At 37.3% G+C, this 13,499-nt stretch overlaps 1 protein-coding gene across 5 annotated transcripts in view; it reads right to left on the bottom strand.

Annotated features, from left to right (window-relative positions):
• Window positions 1–13,499, bottom strand: part of PARG (poly(ADP-ribose) glycohydrolase) — a 113,180-nt gene that overhangs the window by 74,321 nt on the left and 25,360 nt on the right. The window contains exon 8 of one of the 5 annotated variants that reach the window (XM_019929484.3): window positions 4,647–4,697. The exons of the other annotated variants lie outside the window; for them this stretch is intronic. Coding sequence (XP_019785043.1) covers window positions 4,647–4,697 — 51 coding nt within the window. The remainder of the gene's footprint in view (window positions 1–4,646; window positions 4,698–13,499) is intronic. 5 annotated transcript variants of the gene reach the window in all.

Here is a 13,499-nt window from a genome sequence, read left to right as displayed (position 1 = left end):
TACTCATATGTAATGTTATCAATAAAAATATTTGTTAAATTAACTGACACTTTCTACCACAGCTAGGTAATTTTACCAAGCTCTCCCTCTTCCTTCTCTCTACTGCCTATCAGAATCTCCCTCGAGAGGTTTTTTATTTTTTTTATTTTTTATTTTTTTTTTTAGTAAATTAAACTGCATATGAACTGAGTTTTCTATAAAACACCTAAAAAACTTACTGGAACTACCTCCAGAGCTTCCCAAGTTCGAGAGACAGGTTCATATTACAAAGATTAAAAAGAAAGAACATAAGTCAGAATTATTAAGATCTTTCAGATCCACCTCTTCTTCAGGCATGTTTTTAGACTACAAAAATTAAACATTAGAGCAAAAAAATAATTATAGCACTAAGTTATGTAAGGATAAAAAAATCAACTGGAGAAGGTGAATGTTTCTAACATTTACTTGTGCACAATTCAGGCTGACACTTTGAAGAGAAGAATGTGACAGCTTACAAGAAAACAAACTCACTCATTCCCCTTAATTTCTGAAAGCTCATGCAAGTCTGACAAGCCAACCACAGGGTGATCTCTCATGTGTATCACCCATGACAATTATGGCTTTAATAAAAATGTTCTCCAAATTTTAATAAAGTCCAATTGGTTTTCAGGAAATAGCCAGTCTAATATTTTCATATTTAAGAAGGCACATTTCACAAATTAGTGAACTAATTTCTGGACTTAAATAAGACTTCCAAAAATTTTATATTATGGCAACAAAAGAGGTACAAAATAAATATGGTGGCGAGGCAAGGTGATGTGCTGAGAAGCCACCCTGTCTCTCTATCGTCCCTTGGTTTGGTTTTCTCTTCAAACAGCTATTAAGAGCTTCCTAAGTAATTTTCAAAATGCTATGACTCAAACCTGAGAAGCACTGATGAAGATCACAACTCACTAGAAGCACTTGAAATGATCTGTTTTAAGGATAATACAAAAGATCCTTTGAAGTATGTGCCCTGTAACTTACACTAGAAATAATCTGTATTTGTCATTAAATTAACAGCTGTTTAATATGGGATAAACCAGGTTGCTATACACTTCCTTTTTCTCCCCATCAATGGGTGCCAGCAGGAGTAAAAGAGTGCCAAGCATTAGAATCTCCTTTTATTCTTTTCTTCCCCCGCCCACGGGAATGAAGGATTTATTACTTGCAGCAAGTAAGGAGAACATTGGGATCTTTCCCAAAGCAGTGTCTCTAGAATCAAAGAGATTCTTAACCTCCAATCCCATAGCCAAACTCTTATTAGCCAGTAAAGGGAAGAGGAAGTAACGATGAAGTGAGAAAGAGCCCTTTGGCAGGTTACCTCAACTCCACTTCCACTCTCCCAATCCTTGTTCTGTTTCTCAGGACAGAACTATGAACTAGTTTCTCACTTCAGGAAACAAGCCATTAGTGGCTTAAAATTCACAGACTTTTGTAGATGGGTGTGGAAATTTCACCATCATATACTCCAAAACCCAAATAAGTGACAACTAATTTGGGAACACAATCACTTTAGGAAGAATACCATCACCCAGTTCTTGAAACAAAATATGCCTCTAATCAAAACCAGTCACACTATTTCCTATACAAATTTCATTAGATTAAACATGAAGAACAAAATTGTGTAGGTTTATGACACATGAAGGAAGCTCTTCTCTAAACAGTAATCATTATCTTTTTTCATGCTAATAATAAAATGCACAAATTATTTTTGCCTTAGAAGGATAAAACATAATAACACACCCTTATTATCCTCTGTCTCCTAGAAGAATTTACTTCTCAATACCGTCATGGTAAATGATTATTCTTTAGGGAATGATCTCAGACTAGCACAAGATGCTCTGATAGGTCTTTCTCATCTCTCACTCCTATTACTGTATGACTACATGGCCATAACCATCAATCACTCTAGCAAACAGCACCAAACCACAATGCTATTACACACAAGCCAACAGATATTTTCAATACCATATAGTCACACTATTATCCATCTTTTATAGACAGGCAATCAAACTCAGCATGACAAGATTTCAGAGAAATAGCTAATGGTTAATGGAAGTTTTCTCATCCTGGAAGCAAAATGGACTTAATTTGTCTGAGAAATATAAGTGAACAATAACTTCATTCTTTTACTATAGTTAACAGTTTTAAATTTAATAAAAATATTTTTGAACTATAAGAAATACTTTAAAATTACTTATTTTTACTTTTACCTAATTTTTAAGATAGTTCAATGACAGCTTCTCGCACTCACACCACTAGGAAAGTAATTTGCCATGCGAATCAAGTAATGTGCATACCTACATATTATAACACTTAATTCTTAATTTAATTCTTAAATTATCCAGTATGAATAGTCAATATTATAGTCCAAACTTCACTCTTATTAATAAGGCTGAAACAAACATATTTCCCAAAAGGTTTGAGGGCACCCCCTGGTGGCAGACTTTGGGGAGGGGGGAAAAAAACCCACAAATACCATTACAATGAAAATATCTTTTTAAGAAATTGACCAAGTTCTACTCAGCAACTCTATTATTACAGGTAACATCCAATCTAGAAAAAATTCAAAATGTGATCAAAGAATGTTGGGAAATCTCTGAAGTTCCCTGTGAGGAGATCTGACCAGTACCAGCTCCTAGGTAGCAGGACTAGCAAGATGTCTGATGCAGAAGAAACCTTAGAGATGATCTCATCCAGGGCAGAACAGAACTTTCTACACTGTCCAAGACGGTAGCCACCAGCCACATGTGTTGACTGAGCATGTGAAATGTGGTCTGTGTGACTCAGCAGCTGCATTTCAAATTTTATTTCATTTTAACTAGTTTCCATGTAAATAGCCACATATCGCTATTGGCTTATAGTTTGGACAACACAAATCTAGTCCTACTCTTTACTCCACTCCAATGAAATAGAAATAGTCACCAGAGCAATTCAAGGAAGAGCCAAAGGTTCCCAGACACATGTACAGCTGGATGGTGCAAATACATATAATTGGACCTGCACCATTTTGTTTGGGGATTCTTAAATGCACCTAATTTTATTCCATTGCATTGGATTACTTTTTGGTAACTGCAATTCATTTGAAAATACAGATGAGTTTGAAAATGGTAAAATATCCCTTTTGAAATAATTTTTGGCTTTAAGACATGTGACGACTGGTACACCAGTTAGCTACATCAAATAAAACGGATTACGAGCTCAGGTTCAATTTATCATCTGGGGCATTCATTCTTTTCTCACATAGAGAGAATAAAAAGGTAAACGAGCCCCTGAACTGTGAATTAGCTGAGCTCAGAAATCCAAGAAAGAGAACAGCCCAATTGATCCAGCCTCTACTTTATACTTAACTCAAGTTAGGCATATTGTTAGTAGTATGTTGACATTTAGTTCAAGCATATATTGAGTGTCCACTTTGCCCAGGATGTCATATTGAGCACTGTGAGGAATAAACACAGTGCTCAATATGCGCACTGTGTTTAAATAAATAAAGGTAAACAACGCAAAGCGAGGTCTCTGTCCTCCAGAAACGTACTACTTTTTAGGGTAAAAATGCCATATAAACAGACATAAGGGTTATGTGTACATGCCTCATCTTTTCTCTCTACCAACTGCCAGTCTCAAATGGTCAACTGTCACTTTACACAAATAATTCCTAAATCTTTCAGTAAGAGGCTGTGGCTTAAGACCCACATTTCTGTGTGCTGATCCACTCTCCTTAAGTATACTGAAGTTAGTTCAAGAAACACTTACTGAGCACCAGCCATAAGCTAGAAAACACTAAGATGCCCTGGAGAGGTTCAGCCTCATGAAGGATGCAGACATTTTATAGAAAGATCATGCATTATGTGGCAAGCGCATGGAGGCAGGCACAGGTACTACTGTGAGCACAGAGTGGAGTCTTTAGTAGAGGCTGGGAGGACAGAAAAGAGTTCCCAGAGGAGATAAAGACTGAGCTAAGTCTGGAAGGATGGATTAAGAACAAGCCAACAGCATGCCAGAGAACCTTTAGGAATTCAGTCATTAGAATATCAGTTATGGAGAAGCTCAGCATCAAGTGATGCTGGAGAAATGGGTAGAGGCAAGGCCAGGGAATACCATAAACATCATCCAACAGAACTGAAAATAGATGAGGTGCCACATAGGGTTTGAAGATATAAGCTTCAGATAGCTCACTGTGGGTGAGGAGCATGAAGGATGGATTTGAAGGGAGCACCACTGAACATGGGGGTCAGCTGGATGACTGCTGCAATATACCATCTGAGTCATGATGACAGTATGGATTAGACAAGTATAACAGAAATAGAGGTGAGCCTCAAGAAGTGTTTAGGAAGTAAATTTATTATGTCTTAATATAAGAAGCTGACAGAGAGAAGGAGCTTAAGATAAAGATTTGAGTGTGCCCAGCATTAAGTGGTATTTAAAGCTCTTGGCACTACGTTAAGTGCCAAGGAGTAACTAGATTTAAAAGGCAGACTACAGTTGACCCTTGAACAACACAGGAGTTAGAGGCACCGACCCTCCGCACAGCCGAAAACCTGCATATAATTTATACTTGGCCCTGTGTATCCACGGTTCCCCCATATCCATGGTTCTGGAATAGTACCTGTCCCTCAACTTTTTACCTTGCCTGAAGGAGTTTTTCCTCTCGGCAGTTCTTCCTTCTCAAGTAGAACCTGTTAGAATGAAGAGGAGGAGCTGTTATTCTCCTCAGCCCCCACCGTTAATTCCTTCAGATTCTACCAACTGTTGATCGCGCAGCACTGTAGTACTTACTATTGAAAAAAATACACGTATCAGTGGACCCACGCAGTTCAAACCCATGTTGTTCAAGGGTCAAATGTGCAGGTACCAGGCTGGGCAGGAAAAGATAGGAAGGCAGGAAAAAGCCAATAGATTACAACTGTTTTGCAAGGTGTGTTCCATGGGACATTACCTACGAGGGAAATCATAAGCCGTTACACAGAAGGAGGCTTTGTTTATAAATAAGTTTGGGGAAAATGTTTAGTTAACCAAAACTAAGCAGATTTCTTCACTATAAGACTCCTCAGAACTATGCCCAGTAGGAGGACATAACGTGTAGCAAACTAACTTGACCATTCAACCCTTTATTTAAAAGTATTAGAACAACACAACCTGGAAAACAGTGGCCCAAAAGAAAAGGGATGGAAGCAGTAGCCTTAAAAACAGAAAGTGCTATAGGAATAAGTGAGTAGAAAACTAGGAGGCTATGGTAGGAAAGAAATGCAGAGTTAATGATGTTAGAGAAGGAACTGGCCCAGGGCATAACCAGATCCAATTTGTGATCATAGGTTAATACAGTAGAGAGTCTCACATATAGGTTTGAGTCAGACTAGTTCATAGGTCATCAACATGATTATCAACCGAACAAAGGCTGTTGGATGTTGGTAGGTACCCTCCCTAAGTCAGTGCTTTTAATGATGCCAGATCTAAGGCCATAGGCCACTAAAGCCACCTTTTTTTTAAGAGGATTTTTCCCAGGCTCCTCTTCTTTCTACTTATAATTCAAATCTTTGACCTTTTCAGGCCTCCCTTGATTTAGTTAATTGGTTTCTAGGACAATTCTGTCCCTTAACTGAATCATTTCCAGCTGACCTAATGTTTGGTCAGTATGTTTGACTGACTCGGTTCCTCTCTAGGTGCTAAGTCAAAGGCTAGCTCTGATGGCATGCACCACAGGGCACAGATAAGAGGAGACCCACCTCAGCCCAGCTCTACAGATATCAGCCTGGGTTTTCACAGATCTAGGTCATGGCCAAACAATTTAACAATGGACAGGAATCAGCAGTGGGGGCTGAGGAGAAAAACAACTCCTCCTCTTCATTCCAGCAAGTTCTACTTGAGAAGGAAAAACTGCCAATAGGGAAATCTCCTTTAGCCAAGGTAAAAAGTTGAGGAACAGGCACTCTTCAAGGAGAGGTTTGAGAAAGATGGTACAGTAGAGCAGTTCTCAAACTTTCACATCTATCAGAATTAGCTAGGGGATTGTTAAAGCAAAGATGGCTGGGCCTCACCCCCAGAGTTTCTAATTTGCAAGGTTCAGGGTAGGGCAGGAGAATTTACATTTCTAACAAGTTCCCAGGTGATGCTGCTGGATCAGGGACCAAACCTCGAGAACCACTGCAGAAGAGCAGGGTTACCTGATCTAGGCACTACTGACCTTTTGGGTTGCATAATTCTTTGTCACCGCGAGTGTCATCCTGTTCATTGTAGGATGTTTAGTGGCATCCATGCCCTCTACCCACCAGAAGCCAGTAGCACCTCTCCCCCAGTTGTGAGAATCTAAAATGTCTCCAGACCTTGCCAAAGGTCCCCTGGGAAGCAGAATAACTCACTGATGAGAACTACCACAACAGATTATAGTCGTTAAGAGCTAAGACTCTGGAGTGAGTGGCACCTGGGTTGAAATCCTGGCTTCATCACTTGAACAAACTACTTAAACTCTCTAAGCCTTGAATTTTTAGTTGTTCATTTGTAAAATACAGTGTCTATATAATGGGGTATTTGTGAGAATCAAATGAGATTAAAATATACTGCTTACACTGTACTTAGTACATAGTAAAGATGTCAATAATAAGCACCACCACTGTCTCTACCACAGATAACCAAGTAGGATGTCGCATCAAACACTGAGGAGATTATCTACAAGGTGAACTTTGTAGAAGGGGTAAGTCCAGGAGGAGACAGGGTTAAGCCTGGAATGGATAAGGGTTTGCATATGACGTGAAGATAAAATGGTCTGCAGCTTAAGCAGTCGGCCAGGAAAAAGGAAAGGGTTAAAAAAGGAGCCAAAAGTCAACCATGGGGAAAGAGGCTATTTATACGGCTGCTCAACCCAGTGTGCTGTGACAGTAAGTACTTTTAAATTCCACTCCCAATGGAAGAAGATGCTCTAGTTCTATAGATAGAATGTTTTGTCCCCCCAAAATTCGTATGCTGAAACCTATTCCTCCAATGTGGTAATATTTGGAGGTGGGACCTTGGGGTGATTAGGTCATGAAGGTGAGGGCATCTTAAATGGGATTTAGTGCCCTTATAAAAGAGACCTCAGAGAGCTTTCTTGCTCCTTCTACCTTGTGAGGACCCAGCAAGAAGACAGCCATCTATGAATCAGGAAGCAGGTCCTCACCAGACACTGAATCTGCCAACACCTTGATCTTGAACTTGCCAGTGTCCAGAACTGTGAGAAATAAATCAACCACCCAGTCTATTCTGTTAAAACAGCCTGAATGGATTAAGACACCTCGTTTATATCTAAGCTGGGCTTCCCAGGGCTAAGGCAGATTAGACCAATAGCATAGCTTGGGAGTGCATTTGAAAATATTCCATATTTCACTATGCTGGAAATGGTTCTTCTTGCAGAAAATGTTTTTGTAGTGCTTTTCATGTAATCAAAGAGCAACTGAGGCAACAAGGTACTATGCCACTCGGCTTACTAAAAACTTCTTTAACACTGTAAAGAATAATTGCTCTGACAGCTTAGAATCTGACTGCCCTGTGCAGTTAATCATTACTTGTCATTACCATAGCAATAAATCATGGATGAGTATTTTTCACAATTAGTACCAAAAGTAAAATGTGGAAAGAGCTATTGGCTCAGTCCTCTAAGATGCAGCCACCACGCGGCTACCATGGCACTAATGGTGTACCACTCCCTGCATCACGAGGACAATGGACCTATTGAATGGACCTAATTAGTCTTTACTACCGAGTTTACTGCACTGTTTATACAGGCTACACATGGAAAGAGTATATAAATTTGAAAAACAGATTTATATTGTTTTTATTTCCTCTTACTATTTTTATCTTCAGGTAATATATACTACGAAAATCGTTCTAGTGTTAAATATGAGATCTTACATGTGGATAAAAGTGTTACGAGGAGCTTAACCAAAAGGAATACAGAATTTATTTTTAATGACTAGGAGCATAAGATGAGTAAATAATCTGAGAAGTAATCTAACAGGATTTATAAATCAAGGCATGGTGTCAAATTGCATTGAAAAAAAGAAAACAGCTCAGAGCTAGTTGATAGAGATATAAGTCACAGGAGAGATTAGAACATGAAATTATTATCACCCCTCCAACAGAGTAGATTTCTAGATAATGAAATCAATGACACAGCAACATTTAAAAGTAATGGCTTCCATAGCTATTTGAACAGAGTAGGTAGGGTTGGAGTTACAGGACATTAATGTACTAGATTAATTTCATCATTAGAATACAGGAGGAATTCTACTAAATAAATTTTCACTTTTGGATGTCTATAATTTCCATCCTCCTTGTCCTCCACACACATAAATACAACACAGTGTTTCACAAACACATAATAACAACTCTAATTTCATCAATGATCTAGTGCATAGAGGGCTCAACTGAGACTAATTATCCATTATACCTCAGCAAGTTTATAAAGCAAGGTGCCTAGTTCCAATTGGAGCAATTAATGCTATGAGAGCTGCACTATTTAAAATAAATCATGAATGAGACCCTCAACATATGCTCCAACCCAAAGGATACATTAACCAAACCAAGGAGGAAGTCCACATATTTCACACAAATCTAAAATTTAATATTTTGCTGACTCTGATTAGCTTTCTTTTGGCTCCTGCAGTTCTCATGAATTAAATCAAGTCAAGCTGTAAAAGCAATGCAGACCTTATTGATTCTAGAGACTGTGAGTCACTAAGGGAAGAAGTCCAAAAAGGTTAAATTTCCACTGAACTCCAAATCAGAGGTTCGAAAGCTAGAGGAATAAAGACATTAGCTGTAGTCTTGTGAAACATTCAAGGCTGCTTTCATTTGATTAGGAATTTGCTACAGGCTCTTTATGACAAAACTAACAAGGATACTTTAAATCGTTTAAGTTTTGAAGAAACGTCCAGAAATAGATTCGTTATGAAGAATTCCACTTGGAACTGGAAGCTAAGGAGTAATGTGTTTATATACATTCAGAAACTTACTTCTGCACTATTAAAAAAAAAAAAGGCTACTGTGAAAGCCCACAATTTTTACTGGTTATTGGTTAATGACATTTGTTCTGATTTGAAACAGTGGTTAACAACATCTTGCCTTACCTCAGCTTTTCCAAAACTAGTCTAAAAAACACTAATGTTCCATGAAACATTTATAGAGATTGTGGTGATGGGGGGTGGGGTGGGGGTGGGGGTAGGGGTGAGGGAATGGAGAGAGAAAAAAATCCTCTAATATTTTTGTTCTAAAATTTTTTTCTTATATATATGTGTGTATATATATATTTTTTGGCTGTGTTGGGTCTTCGATACTGCACATGGGCTTTCTCTAGTTGCTGCAAGCAGGAGCTACTCTTCATTGTGGTATGCGGGTTTCTTCTTCTGTGGTGCGCGAGGACTTCAGTAGCTGTGGCACGTGGCTCAGTAGTTGTGGCGCGCCTGCTCTAGAGCACATGTTCAGTAGTTGTGGCGCACGGGCTTAGTTGCTCTGCGGCATGTGGGATCTTCCCGGACCAGGGACCGAACCCGTGTCCCCTACATTGGCAGGCGGATTCTTAACCACTGTGGTTAAGAGCACCTAGAGCCTGCACACCTAGAGCCCGTGCTCCGCAACAAGAGAAGCTACTGCAGTGAGAAGCCAGTGCACTGCAGCAAAGAGTAGCCCCCGCTTGCCTCAACTAGAGAAAAGCCCAGATACAGCAACGAAGACCTAGTGCAGCCAAAAATAAAATAAACAAAATAAATAAATTAAAAAAATATTTTAACATACAAAAAAGTACTAAGTACATTCGATATAGTTATTGTTAGATAAGCTGCCCATAATACTATGGCACGCACCAGAAAGCCAGGAAGTCTGAAAGACACCACTTACATATGAATGCACATACGACGCCCAGGTGATGCATAAACATACAACTATTGCATTTTACGCTACTTAATGACAGGTGACTTACACTATGATTTTTGCCTAATAATTTCAATATATTATATTTTAACTTTTTATCCCATAATAAAGATATAAGTCAAAACAATTCCATCTAGCCATTACTTTATATATGTGAGATAACTTTCTCGGTAATCCATTTTAATACAAGCTTATATTTGTTTTCCCTGAGTTTCTATTGTTGTTCTGTCAATAATGATAATTTTTAAGGTTTCTCATGGTCACATGAGTTCAAAAATGTCATTTTAGTTAAACGTGGCTATAACAGCACACGTCTCAATTTTGGGGACAAAGAATTCTGATATACCTGTTTTTTAAGTGTAAAACTACACAAAAAGAACTCTGAAGGAAAAGATGACTTAGGCATAATAGTTTGCTCCACTTAGTGCACGTCCTTCAAAACTCAATACGACACCTATTTACCTTTTAAAATTAAGTAGTACATAAGCAAGAATGCAAGTTCATTATTGATAGATTTACACATCCTCATTTACAGGAAAAGAGGCTTTACACAACCTTTCTCTGACAAGTCATAGGACACGAGCAGACAGGACAATACATACTCAATATTTTAATAACTACAGCAAAGGCAAGAGATGCACAATTACCGAGTTGCCATAAAGAATTTACTGTGTACGTATGACTTGAGGTATAAACTTCATGCTGTATTTATTAAAAAAAAAATAGTGGCTTCCAAAGAGGAATATACTTCTAGCCTAACCACAACAATAAAACCTTTGAACTTTAAAGTTTAAATTTTTCCATTTTTTAATTTTAAATGACCTCCCATTCCTGTACTCCTATCTCTCACTCTCCACTTTTAGCAATCACAGATGTAAAAATAAAACAACAACAACAACAAAATACCTGATTTTGGTATTTATGAAAGCCTTTATGGATAAACTAACTAACATAAGTGAGGAAATAAGAGACCTACACATTCCTATCTTTTCTATTCCAGACATAAAACTAAACATGGAAAGGAAGATGAAATAGTCACCAAAAACCTTAGGTCTCCTTTAAACAACTATTCCATTTACTGAAAAAGTTCACTATACAAACCAATTTTAGAATTTAAAGTTCTTTATTTTGAATTGACAATTACATCTATTGTGAAATATATGTTCAAAAAGTACACAAAATATATATGGATGGCCTAATGAATAATTATAAGGCAAACATCCATTTTTTAACTAGCATCCAAGTCCAGAAATGGAAGCCAGGATCACAGAAACAGAAGTAACCGCTCTTAACATACGCCATCCCCACACCCCTCTTCCATCACTATGGCCATAATGTGCTATGTAAATTTCACAAGTTAGTTCACTGAGAATGAAAAGAAATAGTGCCACAGTTGTTGTAAGAGGGAAGTATTTAAAATATGTCTAAAATGTATTAATAGAGAAACTTTCTTAATATATACGACATTCTGTTAAACTTTCCTGTGAAAAATGTCAGCAGTAAGTATATCGATTCAGTTAGAATACGAATTATAGAAGTGTTTGAATTTAATTTTGTGGAACACCACCCAGGAGGGCCATAAAACACAGATTATTTGTTCCTAGCACTTCCAACAGCTGGCAGGGAGGAAAACTAATATTAACATTCAAGATGCAAAAAAAACTAAATAACAGCCATTTCAACTCAGTAGCACCTAAATATTTAACTATGATTTACAAAATAACAGGATGATTTCTGTGATCTTTGCTGGTCTCTGAAAAAAACTTTTAAAAAGCTTAGGCAGTACTCCTTGCTTTTATCCTAAATAAGGATGCTCAAAGGATTACCAGGATTCTGGGTCTCTTACTTCTTGCTCTCAATACTAGCATTTAGGTAATGACTGTAACATGGAACCACACTAAATGACTGTTGATATTAACACCTCCTGTTCTAAAGTAGTATGGGTTACAAAACCTATTACTCACAGAACCAGCCAAAGCAAAGTTTTAAGGAGATAAATGTTAACAGCCCCAAAATCAACTTAACTGTAAAATATTAAAATTGATATGATGTTAAATTTAAACTTCATTTTTTTCTTTAGCAAAACAAGTTACTCAGAGCTGGGTGTGACATTTAAGTAAAGAATTCCCAAATACTGTTATAAGCAACATTTAAGAGCCCTTCTAAAAGAAGCATTCTTACTCCAAAGTGTGGACATAGACAATGCAAAGCAAATAGAATTCACTTATAATTTAAAAACCTAGCCAAACAACTGCTTCCCTTGCACTAAAGATCTGTTTTTACTCCTCCAATCCCACCACATATGTATCTAATACTTACTTCTCAATAACTCCTGTAATCCTGGGCAATGTTATCCCTGTGGGCTGTGACATGGTAAAGTTCTATATTAATACCTTTGGAAGTTTGAAGGACAGAAAAACACACAACTGTATTAAATATCCAAGGTCTACTGTTAAGTACATTGACAATGCACAAACAACAGACAGTCATAGGGACGAACACCCTTAAATCTCTAGACATGCTTTACACAAAGAGACTTCCTTAAATCTCTAACACTGGAATGGCTAAGCAAATGACATATCATTTGATGGAATATTATGCAACCATTAAGACTAAAAATGATAAAGCTATATAACACAGCTTTATAATATATCATAAAATATTTTAAATATACTTTTATATCTAGATATAACTATAAAAAATAGAGAGAGAGAGAGAGACAAAAACTTGAAGAAAACAATAAGAAATGAATATTTGGTACAATTGTGAGGACTCCCCCAACCCTCCCGTATGTTTACAAAGTAAATAAAAATCAGAAGGTCAAAAATGCAATGACTCCTCTCTCTAGAGAACTGTAAAACTATCATCAGCACCTTGGTAATCACCTCATATTTATGATCTACACTAAACACACCAAAACTTGCTATATATTACTCTTACAGGAATGTTTCTGGGCAAGGTCACCAGATAAAAGGGAAACAAGGTCCTGTCTGAGTAGAGTGATTAAGAAGAGAGGAAAAATCGACTACTTTACCTCATAGCAAGGTGACAGGGGTATTTTAACCAATGGCATGTTTTACTGCCATCACAAGGTATCAAATGTACCTACCCAAATTAACAACTGTAACTAGTTTAAGGCACGAAAATTACAAAACGCAAATAGACCATCTATATACTATAACTTAAGTGACAAAGATTTTATCAGTTTGGTCAACTTTTCATTGCATCAAAAATTACATCTCTTTAAGAGTGAAAGACATCTAGATACAAAGATATTCTGACATAGCCATAAGGCTTCCATTATTTTATGCCTACCTTTAAACATCATATGGTTCAAAAGCTCAATAAGGTAACCCTGAAATTGACTGGTCGTGCCTCAAGATGCAGAATTAGTATGGATTCTATTAATATGATTATAGAAATTACCCTTCACAGCTAACTTTTTTCAGAAATTAATAAGCTGACCCTAAAATTCACATGAAAGCACAAAAGATCCAAAACTGCCAAAACAAATTAGAAGAAGAACAAAGCTGGAGGACTCATATTTTCCAATTTAAAACTTATTACAAAGCTACAGTAGT

This window comes from Tursiops truncatus, chromosome 16 (genome assembly GCF_011762595.2).
Source record: "Tursiops truncatus isolate mTurTru1 chromosome 16, mTurTru1.mat.Y, whole genome shotgun sequence".
Classification (NCBI taxonomy): domain Eukaryota; kingdom Metazoa; phylum Chordata; class Mammalia; order Artiodactyla; family Delphinidae; genus Tursiops; species Tursiops truncatus.
Note: the sequence above shows the minus strand (reverse complement) of the source record. Positions and strands in the feature narration are given on the sequence as shown.